At 38.8% G+C, this 22506-nt stretch overlaps 6 protein-coding genes across 9 annotated transcripts in view; 3 read left to right on the top strand and 3 right to left on the bottom strand.

The window, feature by feature from the left end:
- The window catches only part of LOC104827585 (elongation factor G-1, mitochondrial), a 5608-nt gene extending 4092 nt beyond the window's left edge, over positions 1 to 1516 (bottom strand). Inside the window, exons 1-4 of one of the 2 annotated variants that reach the window (XM_010560777.2) lie at positions 1042 to 1516; positions 395 to 616; positions 135 to 256; positions 9 to 30 (exon numbers count right to left, since the gene is read on the bottom strand). In XM_010560777.2, the coding sequence (XP_010559079.1) occupies positions 9 to 30; positions 135 to 256; positions 395 to 616; positions 1042 to 1443 (768 nt within the window). In that variant the 5' untranslated portion in view covers positions 1444 to 1516. The remainder of the gene's footprint in view (positions 1 to 8; positions 31 to 134; positions 257 to 394; positions 617 to 1041) is intronic. The other variant, XM_019200673.1, reaches the window with a different exon arrangement.
- A 1562-nt stretch (positions 1517 to 3078) lies between these two features.
- LOC104827584 (10 kDa chaperonin) lies at positions 3079 to 4676 on the top strand. Its single transcript, XM_010560776.1, has 7 exons — positions 3079 to 3291; positions 3383 to 3441; positions 3538 to 3588; positions 4020 to 4085; positions 4167 to 4214; positions 4311 to 4340; positions 4418 to 4676. Exons 1-7 carry the CDS (start codon positions 3195 to 3197, stop codon positions 4484 to 4486), a joined length of 420 nt encoding a protein of 139 aa, XP_010559078.1. The 5' UTR covers positions 3079 to 3194; the 3' UTR covers positions 4487 to 4676.
- A 1071-nt stretch (positions 4677 to 5747) lies between these two features.
- LOC104827583 (ras-related protein RABH1b) lies at positions 5748 to 7913 on the top strand. The gene is made up of 6 exons (XM_010560775.1): positions 5748 to 5989; positions 6365 to 6435; positions 6533 to 6621; positions 6787 to 6898; positions 7238 to 7328; positions 7529 to 7913. The coding sequence occupies exons 1-6, from the start codon at positions 5873 to 5875 to the stop codon at positions 7673 to 7675; spliced, it is 627 nt and encodes a 208-aa protein (XP_010559077.1). The 5' UTR covers positions 5748 to 5872; the 3' UTR covers positions 7676 to 7913.
- A 3206-nt stretch (positions 7914 to 11119) lies between these two features.
- LOC104827680 lies at positions 11120 to 12007 on the bottom strand. Its single transcript, XM_010560901.1, has one exon. It carries the CDS (start codon positions 12005 to 12007, stop codon positions 11120 to 11122), a length of 888 nt encoding a protein of 295 aa, XP_010559203.1.
- A 1072-nt stretch (positions 12008 to 13079) lies between these two features.
- Positions 13080 to 17510, top strand: LOC104827582 (dynamin-related protein 1E-like). 3 transcript variants are annotated; one of them, XM_010560772.1, is made up of 16 exons: positions 13080 to 13162; positions 13306 to 13477; positions 13585 to 13648; positions 13717 to 13824; positions 13941 to 14042; positions 14142 to 14192; positions 14294 to 14355; positions 14504 to 14594; positions 14674 to 14738; positions 14847 to 15041; positions 15140 to 15259; positions 15344 to 15414; positions 15503 to 15728; positions 15820 to 15870; positions 15945 to 16325; positions 17020 to 17423. In XM_010560772.1, exons 2-16 carry the CDS (start codon positions 13337 to 13339, stop codon positions 17146 to 17148), a joined length of 1857 nt encoding a protein of 618 aa, XP_010559074.1. In that variant the 5' UTR covers positions 13080 to 13162; positions 13306 to 13336; the 3' UTR covers positions 17149 to 17423. The 3 variants fall into 3 exon arrangements, with proteins under 3 accessions (XP_010559074.1, XP_010559075.1, XP_010559073.1); XM_010560773.1 differs by lacking the exon at positions 13080 to 13162 and having other exon boundaries at positions 13169 to 13477; positions 17020 to 17152; positions 17257 to 17510; XM_010560771.1 differs by lacking the exon at positions 13080 to 13162 and having other exon boundaries at positions 13169 to 13477.
- A 369-nt stretch (positions 17511 to 17879) lies between these two features.
- Positions 17880 to 21333, bottom strand: LOC104827581 (beta-glucosidase 27-like). The gene is made up of 15 exons (XM_010560770.1): positions 21306 to 21333; positions 21150 to 21223; positions 20913 to 21006; positions 20712 to 20781; positions 20561 to 20616; positions 20369 to 20444; positions 20142 to 20219; positions 19961 to 20048; positions 19627 to 19882; positions 19341 to 19456; positions 19028 to 19245; positions 18888 to 18922; positions 18663 to 18765; positions 18440 to 18548; positions 17880 to 18320 (listed from the first exon to the last, which is right to left on the bottom strand). Exons 2-15 carry the CDS (start codon positions 21155 to 21157, stop codon positions 18095 to 18097), a joined length of 1533 nt encoding a protein of 510 aa, XP_010559072.1. The 5' UTR covers positions 21158 to 21223; positions 21306 to 21333; the 3' UTR covers positions 17880 to 18094.
- Positions 21334 to 22506: the final 1173 nt, after the last annotated feature.

The following is a 22506-nucleotide window of genomic DNA, read 5'->3' as shown; positions in this document are numbered from 1 at the left end:
GCAGGAACATCGGCAGTCACAATTTTCTCACTGCAATTGGCACATAATTAGAATATTACATCACATACATGTGTGCATAAATGCATCACTAGAAATAAAGCAAATAAGCAATGCAGAAATATCGGAACACAGACCCACTCGATCCATGGAAATAGCAAGCTTTCATCTGAACAAGGTCCACAAGACCCTGGAATTTTTCTTCTAAACCAATTGGCACTTGCACAGCAGCGCTATGGTGACGGAGTTTGGCCCTTGCCTAGATGGTAAATTTTCAATCAGATTAGACAGTCAAAACCATAATGCTCGTAGTTTTATCATAGACATTGATAATTATAAACACCCCAGGTCAGCCTAAAGTAGAGCAAGGGGCATCATAAACTGATGCAGCACAAACCTGGTTCAAAACCTTCCATGGATCGGCTCCCATTCTGTCAAGTTTGTTGATAAATGCTACTCTAGGGACCTCATATCTCCTCATTTGTCGATCCACTGTGATAGACTGACTCTGCACACCACCAACACTGCAAAGTACCAGGATTGCACCATCTAGTACACGTAAAGCCCTCTCCACTTCAATAGTGAAGTCAACGTGGCCGGGAGTATCGATAATATTAATCTGCACAACGATTCCAACGAGTTTAGAGGAATGGATACTAATCTACTTGTTTTTACCACAGAAAACGTAAGAAATTTAAGAACTTTGCGAAATAGTGTGATAAAAAAACAATCAAAAGCTTGAAAAAACGGATTAGATAGGATTGGATAGGCAAGAAGCTACACAAAATATACGCAATTAGTCAACCAGCCACCCAAACATATCAAATTAAACGGCATCGAAACTGGAAAATCAAGGGACACATGATTAAGCACACGTAGGACCAAAACAAGTCGAACGAATTGCGAAGAGCTGCAGGCAAAACAACTAAAAATGGCAATATGATAAGAATTTTCACCAATTATAGGAGACATAAGGTGATACGAATCGATCAAGCCACTCGAGTCTAGAAAACGGAGGAAGTAGCTAAGCAAGCGATGAATCACCTGGTAATCCTTCCAAGTACAGTAAGTGGCGGCGGACTGGATAGTGATACCTTTCTCTCGCTCCAAGTCCATGGAATCCATCTTGGCGCCAACGCCATCTCGGCCTCTGACCTCGTGAATTTCGTGGATCCGACCCGTGTAGTACAGAACTCGTTCGGTCAGCGTCGTCTTCCCGGAGTCTATATGAGCAGAGATCCCGATGTTGCGGAGCCTCTCCATCGATTCCTTCCACCATGGTTCTTTCTCCTCTTTCGATGCACGGGCGGCGCTTCCGGCGGACAAATGTCGGAGCTGGAAGTCTCCGGAGAGAAGCGCGGCGGTTAGCGATGACGACGGCCGTTTGTTCGAGCAGAAAATCCTCTGGAGGAGACTGGGTGATGGAGATATCGGGAAGCGACCCATAGTTTTGTGAGAACGAGGGCTTTAGGAAAATGGTGTTTCTGAGCAAAACCCTCGACCCCGACAACCCAGGCGGAGGTACAATAGAGGGTTTTGATTTGAAGTGGACGAGGAAAATCAGACCCAAAACGCCGTCGTTTGTCATGCTGACGTCGCCATCAGCCAGAATTTTAATCAGAATTCATCCAAAACTGTGAAAAAAACTTACAATGAATATTTATCTTTATATAATTTTTTTCTCCTTTGATCACACGGATTTTAATAGTTTTTCTAATATCATATACATCGGTTTAACTCATCTTTTAGGTATTTTGGGGATATTATTTTATCACAAATTGGACTCGATCATATACAGATCGACATATTTTAGAGATTTCATGGGACTTTTGACGAAAAAAATGAGATTTAAAAACCCAAAAATAACTAGAAAGAGTAGACGGGTCGTTCATATTAATGAACGACCGTCCAAAAATTGATTGTTACAAATAAGTGACCCAGTGTAAATGAGCAACCTAGTGTAAAAAATGAACGACCGTCTAAAATGCTGATGATGGAGTCGAATGAGTGACTCGATCACTTAAATGAGCGGACTCTTAAAAGATCAACGAGAAACAAAATGAGCGTTCGACTCACTTAAATAAATGGACACATGAAAAATGATACTTTAACATTTAATCCAAAATAGAAAAGTTCGTTTGAAAGGAGAAAAAACTTAATTTTGCTTTTCATCAAAAGAGAGAAGAACGAGTTAAGAATAAGAGTCGTAAAACAAGATAAAGCTTGTTCGACTAAATTAAGACCTAGTATGCCTGAGAATGTGGAACGATTCTTAGAAAAACCTCTACACCTAGCTAGATAGTTCTAACAGTTTTGATCTCTAAACTATACTAACACTAACATTCCTCGATTCAAGCTACCGATTCGAATAAAACTCAACAATTCGAATTAGACCTAGGATAACCTAAGTTGATTCACTGAAAAATCAAAGAATCTCTGCTTTATTATTAATATGTCAGTTAACCATTCTCAAAAATATTTCTCTATGCATGTAATCCTATATGCAATTGCAATCTTAAAACTATATGTTATGCAAAGTATGCAAAAGAGCATGCAAAACTACTGCAAATTTATGCAATATTTGTAGAACAAAAATTTTAAAAAAAAAATTGAATGATATGTAGAAATGCATAAAAATGTGAAATGCAGAGGTTAGAGTTGGTGGTTGCTCTAAGTTCGACCTCTTCCACACTTGAACTTGATACCGTCCTCGGTATCAATCCGAACCGTTAGGGTTTCAAACCGATAAAATGAAAGAAATAATAAAAAAGAACAAAAATGAGGAAAGAGAGAAAGGATGCTTAATGTAATTCATTTCAATTCGTGTGTATATCCTCTATTCTTTTTGGCGTCTGCACGTGTTCTTGTGTCACCCTTTCGCCGTTTTGATCGTTTGGTTCGCGTTTGCTATGTTCCTCTGTGCCACGTAATCAAAAGTGCTAGAAGCGCGCATCAATAATGTAGAGGAAATATAATCTCAAAATAAAACAAACATCCAAAGCTCGGTGTTTCATTGTAAACAATTTTGATAGGGTCATGTCTTGTTGGGCCTTGGTACGCCCAAAACAGACCCAAAACGGAGAACAGATTAGAAGTCTCTAGAAGACGGTGGAGTTCTTCAACTCCCAACCTAATTGGCTTGTGTCGTGAACTCGAGTCGAGCGCTTGTTCTGCAGAAGAAGAAAAAAACCTTATCCATGGCTTCTTCTTCTACTTTCGTTTCACTGCCTAAACCCTTCTTCGCTCTTCCCGTCAGAACCAATGCTCATCCTCTAGCTAATCAGAGGCTCTCCGGTACGCTTTCCGAGACAACTCTTTTGTGTAGAGATCTTCATTTCAATCTGCTGTTTGGCGTTCTTTTCTAACGAGGGTTTCTTTGTTTAAGGGTTTCGGAAACGTTCCCTCAGAATCAATGCCGTTTCGACCAAATGGGATCCGGCTAAGGTGCTGCCTTGTCGTCCCCTCTTGCCCCTTTTGCAGGATATGATCAATCTTTAGTTTAATCGGATAAGATTTCCGCTTTTTCCATGGTTTTTGTAGGTTGTTCCTCAAGCAGACAGGGTCCTTGTCCGTCTTGAAGAGCTTCCCGAGGTTTGTCGCTTGGCTTTCCTTGCAACCCTTTGCCCTGATTCATTGAAAGAAATCGATTTGCCAATTGAGAGCTTGATTTTAATCTCTGGTTCCGTGGGAGTTTTCACCCGTTTCATCCCGTCCTTTGATTGAGTCTCCTGCTGCTGAGTCTATTACGTGTTGCAGATTTGTCTGAATGACGCAGTTTACACGTGACACCGAAGCGACTCTGTAATTCAAGAAACCAAAATGAAAATCAACCGAAAAATAGTTGACAGGGATGACCAATATGTGTGACTGGATGGATGCAAAAAGTCTTGTGTCCTTTCTGTCATTGCACCTCCTTAGCGTTGAGCTATCATGGATGCGTGTCTCTTGGGAATTGTATCTGAAATGAATTCTAGGGCGGTCCTAATCCTCTCTTGCTGATGTTCGAAACCATGTTTCTGCAGAAATCATCCGGTGGAGTGCTCTTGCCGAAAGCTGCTGTAAAGTTCGAGAGGTACCTAACGGGAGAGGTAAGGCATCTCTGCAACTTTTTTTATGAGCTAAGAACGTTGGTGATGAGAGTCTTTATCAGTTCCATGTTGGGGTTGTAGGTTGTCTCTGTTGGTTCTGAGGTTGGAGGAGTTGCTCCTGGGAAGAAGGTAGAAATTTCTGGTGCACTCAAATTCCATGTGCTTCATTTTCAATTCACTGTGGTAAATCATCTTTTCGTGTCTTCTCTTGCCTTCGTCTCACAGGTTCTGTTCTCCGACATTAGCGCCTATGAGGTAAGTTGCTTTCTCGATGAAGTTACTCGCTCAATGTAGGATTTATTCAACTGAGCACCGTCTGGGCGTTTTGTCAGGTTGATTTGGGAGTAGATGCTAGGCATTGCTTTTGCAAGGAGAGCGACTTGTTGGCTGCCGTCGAGTGAATGCTTGCTGGCATTGCCTTGCCTTAACGATCTATGCAAAATGGGTCTCAGGTTTTGGTTATTCCGTGTTCTACTTTTCAAGGTTGTGTAGGAACATTCCTGTAATCTCAGATACAGAATCATCTTGCTATCCATTCTTGTCGTGTCGCCGAGTTTACAATAAGAGCAGCGTTGCTTTGGTTGTCTGGAAGTGATGGGTCTCTTTTGTCGGAGATTAACAAGAGCAGCAGTCCCCAAACAGATTCGGATATCTGGATGTCGGAGAAAGAGAAGGAAAAGGGGAAAGCCCAAGAATCGGTCTTAACAGCTTCTTGGCTGAAGAGCCATTCATCACTGTCACTACGTTGTCCAGATTTATCCAATCCCAGATCTGTTTGGAAGGGGACAATCGTGGAGGATGGTTAGATTATCAAAGGAATAACCAAACGAAAGGAACACGACGAGACAAAAAAAAAACTTGAGAGATTTGTATTTGTTCAATCAAGGCAGTAGGAGGCAACATTTCATGAAAAACCTAACCGAACCAAAAAATATGGCACGGTTCTAAATTATCGAACGGTATTATTTTTAGAAAACTAAATTTTTTGGTATTGAACCAAATCGAATTTTAAAAAATTCTGGAAAACTGAAAATTTTAAAAAAATTCTAATTTTTTTTTTAAATCAGAATCCGAACCAGAATTAAAACCGAATCGAATCGAATATAAAATAAAAATCGATTGGTATCTATTTTGGAGAATTGAAAAAACTAAACCGATATATTTCTATCCCGAATCTGAACCGATTTTCGAAACGTTTACTCCTAATATCCATCGTTCGAAAATTTGCGGATGAAGTATCCGAATCTACAAAGATTTTAGAATTTTTTTTTTTGTTGAACTACATTGACTTTAGATATGATGTCAAAAATAAATTCAAGGTATTATCGTTGTGATCTAGAAGTTACGAGTTAAGATATTGTCGTTGTACAGAGGTCACGGGTTAAGGGACGCTTTGTGCTGGTGCACAAATCCTTTACTGAACCCGAGAATTAGAAGGATTTGTGCTCTCGTTGGGTCGTTGCTCTCGTTTTCGTGAAATCAGAGGTATTATTCAGGGATCCAGTCGAGGAATCACGTGCTTGTCACGTGCTACGTCTTAGGACTTGTCGGCCAGAATTAGTAACATTGACTAGCCCGGCCCATTTTCAGGTGGAGCTTTCCCGTTGGGCCTTTGAATTGCAAAAAGATACACAATAATAACAACCAAACCATTTTAAAGAATATCAAAAATACCCTCCATTTGGCGAGAGGCGAGCGGATCTCCCGGCGGATCCCTCCGGACAATCTCCATTACTCCCGGCGAGATCCCGACGTGTTCGTTCTCTCTTCAGTAGATCTTCCAAACTATGGCTCCGGTGTCGGCTCTTGCCAAGTACAAGCTCGTGTTCTTGGGAGATCAGTCCGTCGGAAAGACCAGTATCATCACTCGCTTTATGTACGACAAATTCGACAACACGTACCAGGTACTTTCATTTCGATCCCCGGATCATACCTGAGATGCGCGGCATGGCTCGATTTTGTGGGATTGTTGTCGGGGAATCATGTGGGTTGGATTATTTCCTGATCTCGTGTTTGAATCTGTGTATTTACCTGCTAATCTGTTTCGTAGATCCTCGCTTATTAGACGTGAATTCTGTATTTAGTCTTGAGTTTGCTGTACTCGCGACTGAAAATCCTCTGATCTTGATGTGACTATGGTCGTTGTTCAAGATAAAACTTCAGATTTCTGCAGTAGTATAATAAATTTTCATTCTGTGCGGAATTTACAATTCAGAACCTTTAGGTAACGATCCATCCCAAACTGTCATCACTCTACATGTTTGTTTGTTTATCACCAGGCCACAATCGGTATTGATTTTCTATCCAAGACAATGTATCTTGAAGATCGAACTGTCAGATTACAGCTCTGGTACGATTCTGAACCCGGTGTTAGTGTTTTAAACGCCGAACAGTAACATCACACATCATAGTTTAAGAATTAACCTGGAGGCTTATGACATTGGCAGGGATACGGCTGGGCAGGAGAGGTTCAGGAGTCTTATTCCAAGCTATATCAGGGACTCGTCTGTTGCTGTCATTGTGTACGATGTTGCAAGTATGTGACCTTCGTCTTTCTCTCTACACTTCTCAACTGCGTGCGTGCATTCTTTCCCAGTGTCCATTTAGTGGCTAATGGCTATGGCATGTTAGTAATCATACTAGCGAATGTGTTCAGATTCCTGAAAGTTGGTTGCTGTTTTCGTTTCTCCATGTGATTTAGGTAGGCAGTCCTTCCTAAACACTTCTAAGTGGATCGAGGAAGTTAGGACTGAACGTGGCAGTGATGTCATAGTTGTGCTTGTGGGAAACAAAACAGACCTTGTCGAAAAAAGGTAACCGATCATCTTACAACCTCCTTTTAGGCTCACGAGGATATAGTCCGTATTTCTGTCAGTGTTATTGAAATTGAAGAGTTTGGTTATTTCTTTCTGCCATGATAAGCCCGAGTTTAAATTTTGTAGATCTTATGTTTTCCAAATGAATAAATGGTTTATGCCTACCATTAAGTATCTATCTGCCTGCGAATGAATATCATTACGGTTTTTTTGCCTGGGTCCGATCGAAAGGCTGTGTAGGCAATGCGTGAACAAGCTTCCCAGTTTGATATAATGGCTAACGGATGTCGGTAACTGCCAATGGCCTTCGTACCTATTAATGTATTTGATTTACAGGCAAGTGTCCATAGAGGAAGGAGAAGCCAAGGCTCGTGAGCTTAATGTAATGTTTATTGAAACCAGTGCGAAAGCAGGCTTCAACATAAAGGTAAAACGACCTACGGCTTCACATATTTACACTTTCGATTTCAACTGAGCCAGATCAGTTGAATGCTTAGGTTCTTTTGTAAACATGCTTCTCATTCATTTGGCTCGAGTCGATCTCGATGTTATATGATCTTCGGGTCATGCTTTATAAACGACGCGGTCTGGAAAACCCTAACAAAATTTAATAATTATGTGATCAAGGCGCTATTTCGCAAGATAGCTGCAGCTTTGCCCGGGATGGAGACATTGTCATCGACAAAGCAAGAAGAGATGGTCGATGTCAATCTCAAGTCTTCGAACGCAAACGCATCTCAGGCCCAGCAGCAATCCGGAGGATGTTCTTGTTAATGTCACAGACAGATCAATAGAAGTGAAAATGAAAAGAAATGGGCATACGCCCATCTGTAAAATTTTTGTCTGCTTTCTCAGTTTCCAACTATACGCGGCGCTTTGGCTTTTGTCCATTCGTTTCGAGAAAGAATTTGGTATTGTTAATCTGGATTTTGTCCTAACTTTATCTTGGACTGTTGTCTAGTATTCGTGTTCTGGATTTACACTCGAAACGTGTGTGTCTTTGTTTAGTGTATATACCGCATAGGGATTGAGTGTGCCTTTCAATAGACTTAAAAAAAAAAAAAAATCCTTGCGTCAAGTTGTAAAACTGGGAGGAGAGTGGACGTTTTGGTTATCCATGTTTCTGGTTTCATTTTTTTTTAAAAGAAATTTTATATTTATGGGTTTATTTTTATAGAAATATATATTTAAATTTAATTTTAAATTTTTTTATAAATCTGTATTCATTTATGAAATTTATTTTATATAAAGTTATTTCAATTAGGATGTTATTTTAATTACAAATTATATGCATTTAGTTTTATATTGAATCATTTCAGTTATCTTTAGCTATGAGTTTGGTTTAACTTCAATTTTTTTTATCCATAAAGACATTGGTTTTTCAAAGATTTTTTGATTTTCGGTTAGTTTCTTTTTATTTGACTGTAGTCCATTTTTACAAAAATTATAATCATTCGTTTTTTATATCATATTAATTTTTTATTTATTATTTTAATCATTAACTGAATTAATAATCATTAACTGAATTAATAATCCGTAACTTCCACAAATACCATGGTAATTGATGAACTTCATTTTTTTCTCACAGCATAATCTTGAAACAGTCTTTATGTTCAGCCTTTATAGTAACTATTCAAGGACAACACACTCACCAATTTTAAATTTTATGAACTCACTTCAATAGTATTAGGAATCTAATGAGGGAAAATATCAAAAATACGTTTCAAATGCTATAAGGTTTCAACCGTATGTTTGGTTAACAAAAAAATTTAAACGATTAAAAAATTCAAAATGTCCTTGCAAAAATACCTTTACCCAAAATGCATTTAAAACGTATGTTTAAAGTTTGCCCTCTTGAATCATGTGAATCGTTTTAAGTCATGTTATATGTAGAAGGGTGTTAATAAAGTTCGAAACACGAAATCCGAAACATGTATATAATAATATAGATCCGATAAATAAATGGACGGACCGACTCGATCCGAATAAATCTAGGTACAAAACCTGCCCCGCCCATTTTACATCCTTACATTAAAGAGATATTAGAAGATTAGATTTCTACTTTCAATCGAAATCTGGATCACACATCATAATAAAATTATTTTCATTTATGCGTGTTCTATATATATATATATTATATTTTAGAGAAATTTGGTTAATGTATATACTAAAATCATATATATTTTTACTCGACAACATATATATATATATATATATATATATATGTGTGTGTGTGTGAAAATACTTTAGCGGCTTAGATTTGACTTTTAAATTCTATATCAATGTTTTTTGTAGTTAATTGCACTAAATTGGATAATTCGATTTGGGAATTTTGTGAAATTGGTGTAGACATTTGTCAAATTAAAAATTCGTTTAAGAAAACATCACATTTTGCTAAATTGGTGTAGGAAAATGTCATTTTTCCATGTTTTTTCTATATAATTTTTTATTGTAACGAATATTTCTCTATATCCTCGATATATATATATAACAGATATTAGACAAATTTGTATATTTTAAAGTTTACACAGTCATTTTGTAGGTTTAAAATTATTTAATCGTAATAAATGCCAACAACATTGAGTGTGAATATCAAGAGTTGGAGTGTGATATTGATGTTGGATTACCATAACTGAAGAAGTCGGAACTCAAATAAGTGATAGAAAACGGAAAAAAATTTCTAGTATTTGGAATCATATGATTCGAGTAGATAGTGAAAATGTCGCTTGTAACGATTGTGGTAATAACTAATAATTATGCAATTTCATATCTCGAAACAAGGCATTTATTGTGGTATCGATGACTCTCTATCTACTTCCTTATCATCTAAGGTCGTCTTATCTCAATCTAGTATGGATGCGATATCAGAGAATTAATATATTATCAAAACTTTTTAGTTTTTTTTTTTAAAATACTTACTTTGTTATTATTGATTTTAAGAATATTTTTGTTAAATAACTCACAACGATATTGTTATTATTATTATTATTTTGTATTAATATTTATTTTTTATTAAATAGAGAAAAACGCGAAACTCTAGCCCAAACCCGTCCGAAATCTCATAGGGACGGACTCCAAACCATCGATCATAGATTCAAAAAATAAATAGATGGGTCGCTTCGACCCGAAAAAATCTATGACCAAATTAAGTCCGTCCCAAAACATGTCCGATCTGCCAATTTTACACCACCCCTATTGTATAGTGAGATGTATGGATTATAGTGAGTTATATGTATTGGAGTGGGTCGTAGCGAATTGTATTGAGTTAGATGTATCGGAGTTAGATGATTTGCAGTGAATCAAATTGTACCAAGTCAAAGTAGGCCACAGTGGGTCGAAATAAGTTAGATGAGTTATTGTGAATCAGATAAATTGTAATGAGAATTCAATCATAATGAATTGGAGTGGATCGTAACGAGAATATAATCATTGTAAATCAAAGTCGCAGTAAGAAATTCATCATGAAAGAGAAATTAAATGAATGAAAAGGAGAGATAAATAATAAAAATAGAGATTAATTTGATTTGAATATTATTAAAGGAAGAAGGACAATGTTGACATTAAGGTAATGATTTTTTTTTTTGTATGATGAGATTTATTATTGAACCATTGTAGCATTTGAAGCATTTTTTAAAATTTATCCATCTAATCATATAATTTGGTTATGTAATACATAATATCTATATCTCATTTTGAGATGGATACCGGTGTCACCGACTAATTTAGGTCGAACTCGATCCGAGGATTTCAGATTCAGGTTCGAACCGATTCGATTTTTTAACTAACTAAATAATCAAATCTGTATCCTTGCTCTATAGACTTTGGACTCGGACTCGAGTCAGATCGACCTGCTCAATTTATTCTTTACAATTTTTTTATTTTTTCAAAAAAAATATTTTGGATTTTTGGGTTCGCATAATCCCGATTTGAATCCGAGTTGAAAACATAAAACCGGATATCCGCCGCACCCACCCATCATCAGGAATCTCATTTGAATCTCATTTGGTTTAAAATTTTCATGAACTCAACTTTTAGGAATCTAATAATCATATGATTTGTATGAAAACTATAAATGCAGGAAAAATACTCACATATTCCCCCCCAAAAAAATCCACAAATTTAATTAACTCCTCCAATCTTACATAGGTGTTCTTTTAATCACCCCAGATTTCATACTAATTGCCATTTTAAAGTAAATGCGAGGGTATTCCCGTCATTTCACTCACGACGGTGATGAGTTTTCCCCAAATCGACGAGCTTCCTCGACCGGTTCGCGCACCGAGACGACGCCGTCCAGATGTGAGGCCTCGCCGGAGCTTTGGAATCGGCGGAACACCTGAATTGCAGCGGCAAGCTTCCTCTCCGTCTCCCATGGCGGCTTGGGCTCACCCTCACCAGCGGGCTCAAGCAGAAGGCCATCCCCGACACACTCTTCACAAGCCCTGCGCGTGGCTTCCTCCTCGCCGGTGTCCTCTTCAAATTCCCAGGCGATTCCCCGACGGAAGCCAGCGTCGGGGGCTCTGGCTCGTCCTCTGTCTCCTTCTCCCGCACCGGCGACATTCCCCGCCGAGGTTTGCTATTGCAGTCGGCGATCAAGCCCTCGATGAAGGACGAGCTGGGTTGCTTCTTCACGCGACCGGAGATCACCGTCTGGAGCCAGGACCAGGACGATGACGACGTAGTGGAAGCGCGGCAGGAATGACTAGAGGACAACCTACGATCCAAGACAGATGGCTCGAGACCCGAGTCGGACTCGTCAAATTTGGCCCTGAAGAGAGTGGACAACCGACAGAAACCTCTTCTTTTCTTCTTTATCGATTGGTCCGAGACGGAATCCGCCACCAAGCCGCTACCCCCCACAAAGCCGCTGACGGATGGGCGGGGATCCACCTGAGAGGTGGAGAAAGAGCGGTGGTGAGAGAACAATGGGAGATCTCCGGCATCGGATTTTCTGGTAGAGACGTAAGGGGAAACGGGCCGAGGCGGAAGATCAGGTCGCTGGCAATGGCGGTGATGGCCGGCGGCGGAGAGAAGACGTTCGCGGAGGCAGGATGCGCAGACGCCGACGGAGCTGCTCCGATCAACGATGTGCCGTTTACACCTCATGTGGAGGGAGAGCAAATGTTTGGTAAATTTTCGAATTATAAAAAAAATGATAGGGCAATATAAGACAGCAATAGAATGAAACAACCAATTTATAGTGAAAACCCTTTTAAGTGTGAGAAGTAAAAACTTGTACGAGTGAGATTACAACCTCCAATAAACGAGTGAGATTACACAACTAAGGATTCACAATAATCATACCATTATTAAGTCCGATTGGGGAAGAGTCCACCCTATGATTTGAAAATCAATTGGACTTTATTGGCGTTTGACTAAATGTTTCATGAAGATGGTTTTTTGTTATAATATGGTTGTAAGATCGCGAAGCGGTTTTATGGAAGTTTCGAAGATTTTTTTTTTTTTTTTTTTTTTTTTTGGTTTTAAGAGAGAGAGGAATAATGAGGAGAGAGAAACAGTAATAAAAATGTAAAATCCTGAATGCGCAACGTAGCGTTAGAAAATCAGGTTCTGATTACAACTAACATATATATATATATATATATATATATATATATATATATATCTTTTAATTACTTTAATGTGATTTGTAAGATAACCGATCCTTCATTGACTTGTCCCTTTTCCTATGTTTTCCTGCCGTTGACCATTTCTTTTTTCATTTCAACCAAAAACCCATGAAATAAGTTGTAAATGATTTGCTCAGCCACTGGCCTCACATCACCAATATAAATAAATATGCTTTGTAAAGTGGACGTGGTTCCGAAACGTCGTCGTTTTGTGCATCCACACGCTCCCTTCCGTTTTCTTCGGACACACCCACGTGTCCTCCGATCCGTAAAGCCCGTGCGTTTCTCCACGTTTATTTTATTGGGCTTGGCCTTTATTCTCGGGGCATTATGGGCTTTGTGGGCCTGTTAACATTATTTGGGCTTATCACTCATCCTAAAAAGGATCAAAAATGAAGAATGTTCATCATGCGGTTGCTGACGTCACCGTTTTGTGGCCCCTCTGAATTCGAACATTCTTTTGAAATTCGAAAATTCAAACGCGTTAAGCACAAGGCAGCCAGACTTTTCCGAGGTCCCATGAGCCAGGACGAAGGAAAAGATAATAAGACCGTACCGTCCGATTCCAAGACAAGGTCAGACGAGGCGGACGGTTTTAGCAATATTGTCCTAAAGCCATCCCTTTTCTAACGTATTCTCTCTCTCTCCCTGACTTTCTCTCTGGTTTCCTCTATTGGCCCCTACTTGTTCTTGGTCTCTGGTTTTCGTTTCAAATTCCTGGGCTTTGGGCAGAATTCTTGCGCCCTCTCCTCTGAACTGATTTCCTATTTCCAGAATTCTCTTCTGAAGCATAAGGACGAGGAAGATGACAACCATGGAGAGCTTGATTGGTTTGGTTAACAGAATTCAGAGGGCATGTACCGTCCTCGGCGACTATGGCGGCGGTGACAACACTTTCTCTTCTCTCTGGGAAGCTCTTCCCTCCGTCGCCGTCGTCGGTGGCCAGGTGAATCCCCTTTCAAAGCTATGGTTGCTCTTAAGACCCTAAATTTTCCTCCTCTTCCTCTGTTCCTTCTTAGTTTGCTTTTGGGTTTTGCTCTTTTTGGTGGGCAGAGTTCTGGAAAATCTTCCGTTCTTGAGAGCATAGTTGGAAGAGACTTCCTTCCTAGAGGATCCGGTTCGTGCTTGTAACCTTCCCCTTTTCACGTTTCTGGGTGTGATTCTGAGATGAGGTTTGTGTTGCAGGTATCGTTACGAGACGGCCTTTGGTGTTGCAGCTTCATAAAATGGAAGATAAAGCAGATGAACATGCTGAATTCCTTCACCTTCCCAAGAGGAAATTCACCGATTTCTGTATGTATCTTACCTGCATCACAGTTCACGATTGTTGTTCCAGAAATGCTAGTGGCTGTTCTTAGTGTTAGGTTAAAAGCTACACGGAATTCATGAGGAATTCTTTCTTGTTGCAGCATTGGTTCGCAAGGAGATTCAGGATGAAACAGACAGAATCACTGGCAAGACTAGACAGATATCTCCTGTCCCCATTCACCTCAGCATATACTCTCCAAATGGTCAGTTCTGTTATTACAGCAATCACTGGTCTTCCCTTCCATGTTTCTCTTGTTTGTGGCGTTTCTTCCTTCTGATTCTGATATTGATTCTTGAAACAGTTGTGAATTTGACCCTTGTGGATTTACCTGGTTTAACTAAAGTTGCCGTTGGTAAGTCCTAAGTATAACCCTTTCTCTTAGTCCCATCTTTCTTCATAATAGATATATATTTGGTGCTAGTGTTAAGGTTTTGATCTATCTTTTCTTTTCAGAGGGACAGCCCGAAAGTGTCGTTCAAGACATCGAAGCCATGGTGCGCTCATACGTTGAAAAGGTGAGGAGCTTTTGTCTTCTTTGCGTAAACTGATGAGGCAGTATCGTTTATAAGGTTTATAAACCCGTTTGAGATTTTCCGTTTCTCTTTATGGACGGTTCTACTGTCCTATAGATTTCCAAATTTGATCAGTTCAATGCATTGGCAGCCCAACTGTATAATACTAGCTATATCTCCTGCCAACCAAGACATAGCCACTTCTGATGCTATCAAGCTTGCAAAAGAAGTAGATCCAACAGGTTTGTTTGTTTTGCTGTTTCAAATTGATGACGAACCTTGCAGAAGTAATTGGATTATGTGAATTTTGAACTGTACTAGGTGACAGAACATTTGGTGTTCTGACCAAGTTGGATTTGATGGACAGAGGAACCAATGCATTGGATGTAAGTCTCTTTTCTATGTTCCTCTGATCTGACACAATTTTTGTCCTTTCGCTGTATCCGTATACATTTTATCCGACGATTGTAAGATATTCTTATTTATTGGCTAAGGTTCTGGAAGGAAGATCATACAGGCTGCAACATCCTTGGGTCGGGATCGTGAACCGTTCACAAGCAGATATTAATAAGAATGTAGATATGTTGGTCGCGAGACGGAAGGAACGGGAGTATTTTGAGTTCAGCCCTGACTACGGACACTTAGCCAACAAAATGGGTTCGGAATATCTTGCAAAGCTTCTATCTAAGGTTCTAAATCGAACCCGGAATACTTCGAAATATCATCTTTCTGTATTTATAATCTAAGTGTACTTGAAATGGTGGCGATATGTTTTTTGATTTTTCAGCATTTGGAGTCGGTTATTAGGGCTCGGATTCCGAGTATCTTATCCCTAATAAACAAAAGCATTGAAGAACTTGAAAGGGAGTTAGATCATTTGGGTAGGCCTGTTGCTGTCGATGCTGGGGTGAGTTTCATTATACGAAACTCTCTCTATCTGTTATGACTGCTGTTTTTTTTTTCCCATCTGTGCTAAGTATTTCGGTCTCAGGCTCAATTATACACAGTCTTGGAGATTTGCCGGGCGTTTGATAAGATATTCAAAGAGCATTTGGATGGAGGGTAAGTAATAAAATATCATGACATCGTTTTCTGTTTCTGCCCTGGTCGGTCCATGTTATATTCTGAACTTAAAATGTTACGTTCTTAGGCGACCTGGAGGTGATCGTATCTATGGAGTATTCGACAACCAGCTTCCGGCTGCTCTGAGAAAACTGCCTTTCGATCGTCATATTTCCTTGCAGAATGTGAAGAGAATTGTCTCGGAAGCAGATGGGTACCAACCTCACTTGATTGCACCAGAGCAGGGCTATCGACGCCTAATCGAAGGGGCCCTGAACTATTTCAGAGGTCCAGCCGAAGCTTCTGTGGATGCGGTGAGGATTGTTTTTAAAAAAGTCTTTGGCTTTTCCACTCCATCTTCTTCATCTTTGAGCTGAAGTCCCACCCATTTATGCAATGCTGCAGGTTCACTTTGTGCTGAAAGAGCTTGTCAGAAAGTCGATAGCAGAAACAGAGGTGAGATTGATTCTTTAGAAACTGTTTATGATGTTCTTTAAAGATGGAGAACTGAAATCTTGTGGCAAAAGCAGGAGCTGAAGAGGTTTCCGTCTCTGCAAACAGAGATAGCTGCCGCAGCCAACACTTCATTGGAGAAGTTCCGGGACGAAAGCAAGAAGACGGTTGTCCGGCTGGTTGAAATGGAAGCTTCTTATCTAACTGTCGAGTTCTTCCGGAAGCTTCCACAGGAAATGGAGAAACCTGGACCGGGAGCCGTCACTGCCACGTCACCCACAACAGACAGATATGGTGATGGTCATTTCAGAAGGATAGCGTCCAATGTATCAGCGTACATAAACATGGTATCAGACACTCTTCATAACACCATCCCCAAGGCCGTTGTCTGTTGTCAGGTCAGAGAGGCAAAACTCTCGTTACTCAACTTCTTCTACTCACAGATTGGCAAGAGAGAGGTACGTTTGTCTCAATCTTCCACTTCTCCTTCGAATTTTCTGTGTCCCGTGGAACAAAACATATGTATGTCACAATGGCACCCGACGATCGGGAAAAGGGAAATCGTGTATTGCTCTTGGCTGAAGTCCTGTGTATATACAACCGGAACACAACCAGAAACCTAGCAAAATAAGGAGAATCTATACTAAATCTGATCACAATAGGTAACTAACTAGATTGTACAATATATGTAATATACGTTGGCGATATACTCGGCAATAATGTACGATGATGTCTTGTCATAGAGATATTGGTAGAGAGGATTACAATATATATATATATATATATATATATAATACAATAGTAGGATATCTGATTTACTTAATAATTATATACATATAAATAAAATCAAATAATATGTTGTAGTTTGAACTCGAACTTCGCCTTAGTCCCAAATTTTTTCGGGGTCGGCCGCATGAATTCTTCATTCATTCTGCTGGTTGCGCCTTGAAACTTGTGAATTCATTGCATGTGAGATTTGACATTTGTTTTCTTTGGTTAGCTGCCAACCTATCACAAAACCCTCCTCTTTTATCCGGGCTTGGGACCAGCTAGACAAGAGCAAGCTCCTGCCTAGGCAGAGTTAAATAATATGTTGTAGTCTTTTCGAATATTCTCTATATCTGTCATATACTGTCGTTTCATTCTTGGCAGAGTAAAGAGTTAGGACAGCTACTGGACGAGGACCCGGCATTGATGGAAAGGAGACTGGAGTGCGCAAAGAGGCTTGAGCTATACAAGAAAGCTCGGGACGAGATCGACTCTGTTGCTTGGGCTCGATGACTCGGTGAGTGTTGCAGTAATAATAGGCCGGGTGAGATTCTTTGCTTCTATTCGAGGTTTCTTGTGACATTTGCTTGTATTATTCTGCTATGTCTTTGTATTTATCAGATCTTTCGAGACAGTTTCACGCAGAGGAATCCGGTCTTATGATTATTTTTTTGCTTTGAATGCTGAGGGTGTTGTAAAGTTTCTGTTGGGAAAGGAAACTTTATCACTGCTGTTACAACCACTTGGCGTTTAACATTCGGGAATGTTGACTGCGTGCCGTTTTTTTAGACCATAATGAAAGGAGGGACTAGGGGTTTGTAGACGTGGATAATAGTTAAACCGGGTTCAAGCCGGTGCATGATTATTCTGCTCTCTTTCAGCTGTCGAGATTTTTGATGGTTTGGTTACTTGAGAATCCGTCATTGAAATAGAATATATATATATATATATATATATATATATATCCTTTTACTATAATGTATTCTATTTCTTAAACATAGACTTAGTACACGTTGGATTTTTACCCATTTAACAAGAATTGGAATTGCGGATAACCTTGAATCTCTATTCTCTAGCATGTTAGAGAACGTAAGAATAAAGATTTCTCTGAGTTTACAAGTCAGACAATCAGATTTTTTTGTCTTAAAAAATCTACATGTGGACTATGTTTTCTCTGTAAGAAACAAAGATTTAGATATAATTTGGGGACCATAACCCATCGATATGACCAAAACCCGAGGTACATAAAAAATTATCAAATTAAACCATCATAAAATCAGCAATTATTCAACAATTCTAAATTAACTCATTATACTTATTCAATATGATATTATTAGTACACATAATTATTGAAAATAATCCAACCGTACGTACTTGCTAAGCTTATTAGAAAGCCTCTTCTAACCCGAACCGGTCGACAAAATTAAATATCTTGTCCTCGACCAAAGCACTAACAGTCCTATCCTTCATTCCTTGGTGTCCCTTCCAAATCGGAATCCTCAATCCCTTTGTTTCTCTTCTTCAGGATTTCTCTAAACCACATTGCCGACATTTTAGGGCATCGTTTGAGACCGTTGTTGTAATCAACGTAAAACAGACCGAACCGGATTTCATATCCGTTGTTCCACTCGAAGTTGTCGAGCAACGACCACGCAAAGTATCCTTCCACTCGGCATCCATCCTCACTGCAACCATACGTTTCTTGCGTCTCAAGAAACGGGTTTCATGTAGGTATGTACGTATGTATGTATATATGTATGTATGCATGCATGCATGTATGTATGTATATGCTATAGTTACTCACTAGATGGCTTTGTGAAGGCTATAGAGATGCTTCTTGTGGTACTCCGTCCTCTGTATATCCATCAAGCTGAAGAGCTTCGGTTTTTTGTCGCACCCTACATCGCAATATCCTGATGTACATGAATTTGAAAACAAAAATAGTCAACAATTTTGTTTTTGGATTAGCTGCGACTAAAATATTGGGTTATAAATTATAATTTCGAATTAGATCTCGTTTATATTACCGTTTTCGGAAATTATAAACTTAGGGTTCCCGTATTTGTTCTTGGCGTAATTTAGAACTTTCCTCAGCCCCTGTGGGTGCAACATCAACCACTCCACACCACCCTGAAAAAAGTTGACAGAAATACTTCAGTGCATATGCATATAAGAACTTAAGCACGTACTCTTGCATGCATGCACGCATTGTTCATCGCAATGCTTGATGCTACTTTTAATTTTTTTATTACCTGGGATCCGATGCGCTTTCCATCCTTGTTGTATTCTGCAGAACATGAAAGAAAATGATTGCTTGCAACTCAAGAAACATATTCTTTCTTTGTAATTTTAACTGTTTAAAATCTTTTCCCTTGTCTCGATTTAGACTTACTCTTCCATTCAACATGCTGATCCGATCTCCAACTGGGTTTCTCAGAATCGGTTTCATCCATGTTTTTCACGTAAACAGCGCTGTAATAATTTATTCCGACGAAATCAAAAGATCCTGTTAGTTTCTGAGATTGGCTTGCGGTGAAGGAAGGCAATCGTTCTCCGACTATCTTCTTCATAACTTCTGGATAATCTCCGTACACCGTAGGATCCATATGCCTAGAAGAAAGATCGTGTATAGCCTTAGGCTCGGAACGCAACAAAAAACGTCTCATATCCTTTATTTGGGTTTCAAGAAAATTAACCAAACCCACCATCCAAACATGAACTCCATGGCTCGTTCTGCTGCTTCTTTATCATCGTCACAGTTCTGATCATAAGGTTCGTACCACAGAGGGCAATGCGCTATTCCTATCTTTCCATCTTTGCACTGCGATTCAGCCAAATTCGTTTATACAATATAATGTATATATACCTTCTTTTATGACGAAGAGTCGATCTTAATTAGTCACATGGTCCACGAGATCACAGTAAACTTTTCTTCAAAATGTGTTGAAAAGTGAAAGAAACGGTGTGTATATATATATATATTCTACATACATTATGGCAGTTCCTGAAGGCTTCAACGGCATTGGCATGGGCCAGAAGGAGATGATGACTGACGATATAAACCTCTCGGCCGGAAAATCCAGCCTCGCATGCCTTGTTCATGTACTTGGAAGCTCGTCCTGGTGCTTTTTTTCCCATGTCGTAACCACCCGTACTGTAAACCCATGGCTCGTTTATAGTGATCCACAACTTCACTCTGTCCCCGAATTCCTCGAAGCATATGCTTGCAAAATCCCGAAAATCGTCCCTGTATCCGATTTGATATTAGAAATTTAAAGTATTGTGAAGTTTGAATCCTCAGAATTTGGAAAATCGTCATACTTACACAACTTTTTCGCTTAAAAAGCCGCCGTATTCATCTTCTAGGGCTTGAGGAATATCCCAGTGGAACAATGTCACGAGAGGGGTGATTCCTGCTCGTTTTGTATCAGTTCGACCATGTATTATTATTACATGCACAAAATCATATACATATATATATATATATAAAGAAAATGATTGATTACCATTGTCTAACAGTTCATTGATGAGGTTATTATAATATTCAATGCCCTCGTTGTTGACTCCTTTGCTTATTTTTCCTTCTAAAATTACACAACATATACACAATGAGAAGACGAACTTATCAAGTTGATATATATATATATATATATATATATATGCATATATATATATGCTGTAATGATAAATAAAAAAAACAGATAAAAAGGAAGGAAAGCTAAGTATAACATACGAGGTAAGATCCGAACCCATGAAATGGAGAACCTAAAAGCATCCATGTTCATATCCTTCATTAGCTGGATATCTTCCTGTCAAATTTCCATATATATTTATGGCTTTAATGTTCACAAGAAGAATTTGTATATCCTCAAACAAAACATCTATACATAATTAATTTATACACTTTTGTAATCCTTGTATATACCTTGTAACGGTTATAAAAATCGACTGCCACGTCTGCATTAGAATAGCAATTTCTTTCTGCCAAATTCGATTATCAGTAAGCTTTTCAAATTGATGAAAACGCTATCCTCGAATGTATTGGTCGATCAATATATATATATATATATAAGTACCTGGAAACATGCGAACAAAGTTGTCCCAAATACTCTCTCCCCGAGACCCTTCCTCCACAGCTCCTTCATACTGACATTACCCCGAAAAACCATATCCTCGAATTAATGTATTGGTCGATCAATATATATATATATATATATATATATATGTACATGCATTCGGAACATTCAGCGTTGTAGTTTTTGTACATATGTATGTACCTGGAAAGCTGAAGAAGCGGTTCCGAACAAGAAACCCTCGGGAAAGGCAGCTCGGCCAAACGTATCCTCCGCGACATCAGATACTTTCTTCAATCTGTTGAACATTTTGTACCAATCCAGATTATTATACACACAAGTGCCACACACACACACACATATATATATATATATGTGTGTGTGTGTGTATGTGCACGCAACACAACCCAACAAATGCATCACATAAATGATTCGCTTAACTGTGTCATTGTTCGTTAGGTTTCACGTAAGCCCTGTCTTGGAGTAGCCTCGCCCTCGAACCCTGCAGTATACGTCTGCATGCATGCACACTCTACGATTAATATTATAAGGAAAAACTTTCCTTGTTTCTTCCAGTTTCAGAAACAAAATGCATACCGAATTTGGCGACTGAGGCTTATGATCCTGCTCTGGTAGAAGAAAAAAAAGAAGGGCTATATATATATATATATGTATATATAAGAACTGAAAAAAGGGAACTATACATTGTACAAAGAAATAAGAACTGGAGAGAAAAAATGGAGAAAGCAAAGTTGTGTTTTGTGATGTCTCTAAGTTATTGACTCCGGTTATGTTTTAATTAGTACTGGATTATCCCGGTTATTTCCGGTTTGGCGTGTGACGTTTCCATTGCAAGTCTACTTTAACAAGAAGCATAAGATTACATCCTTCCGCAAAGTGATCAAGCTATACTGGTGTTTTGCGCAAATGCATTCAACGTGTTTAATTTGATTTCTATCCTTTTAGTACCTCACATAACACGTCATTAATTTGGCTAACTCGGTGTTGGTTAAGGGATGATGGAGACGTTAGAACAATAAAGTCACTATAACCGAGGATATAAAATGAGATATTTATTGCGTTTTTTTAAAAAATCTACTTGAAATGTCTTTTTTTTTTTATATTCCGTAAGTTCACCAGGCTTTTGTCCAACTACATCTCTCAGAGGAACGGGGCAGCCCATGTGAAAACCCCTCTCCAACCAGAAATCGAACCGCCAACCTCTAAGTGTTTTGCACCCACCTGTTGACCATTCGCCCTCAAGTTGTTGGCTTACTTGAAATGATATTGTTTTAATTATGTAAGAATATTTAATTTTAATATGTATGCACGTATAATTTTAATTGCTATAATCTATTTCTCGTCCTAGCGCTGTATACATAAAGGATTGGACCTTTCTATCCTTGGACTAACATCTACAAAACAAACAAGTCCACTTCCGTTTCAATTTTTGCCTTTATTTTTTTGTTAGTCAGTGAATATATATATATGTAAGAAAAAAAACAAATACAAGATTTAGACCATAGGAGATGGTATATGATGTGAAATTCATATATATATATATATACACCTTTGTAAATAAAAAAGATACAAGTTTCATATGGAATTTCGATCTCGTTCTTCAAAATTTTCCAGCATTAGCTAAATACTACGGATTAAGTAAGATTTTGGTGAAACATAAAAATGATGTTAAGCAACAATGGCGGCAAAAACATTTGCATAATCTCGTTTTTTTTTTTGTATTTCAAGTTCAAGGCGGCGTACCAATAAATGTCACTTTCTCGTTTTACGAAGACAA

Source organism: Tarenaya hassleriana, unplaced genomic scaffold, assembly GCF_000463585.1.
Source record: "Tarenaya hassleriana unplaced genomic scaffold, ASM46358v1 Cleome52, whole genome shotgun sequence".
Taxonomy (NCBI): domain Eukaryota; kingdom Viridiplantae; phylum Streptophyta; class Magnoliopsida; order Brassicales; family Cleomaceae; genus Tarenaya; species Tarenaya hassleriana.
This window is presented reverse-complemented; position numbering and strand designations above follow the sequence as displayed.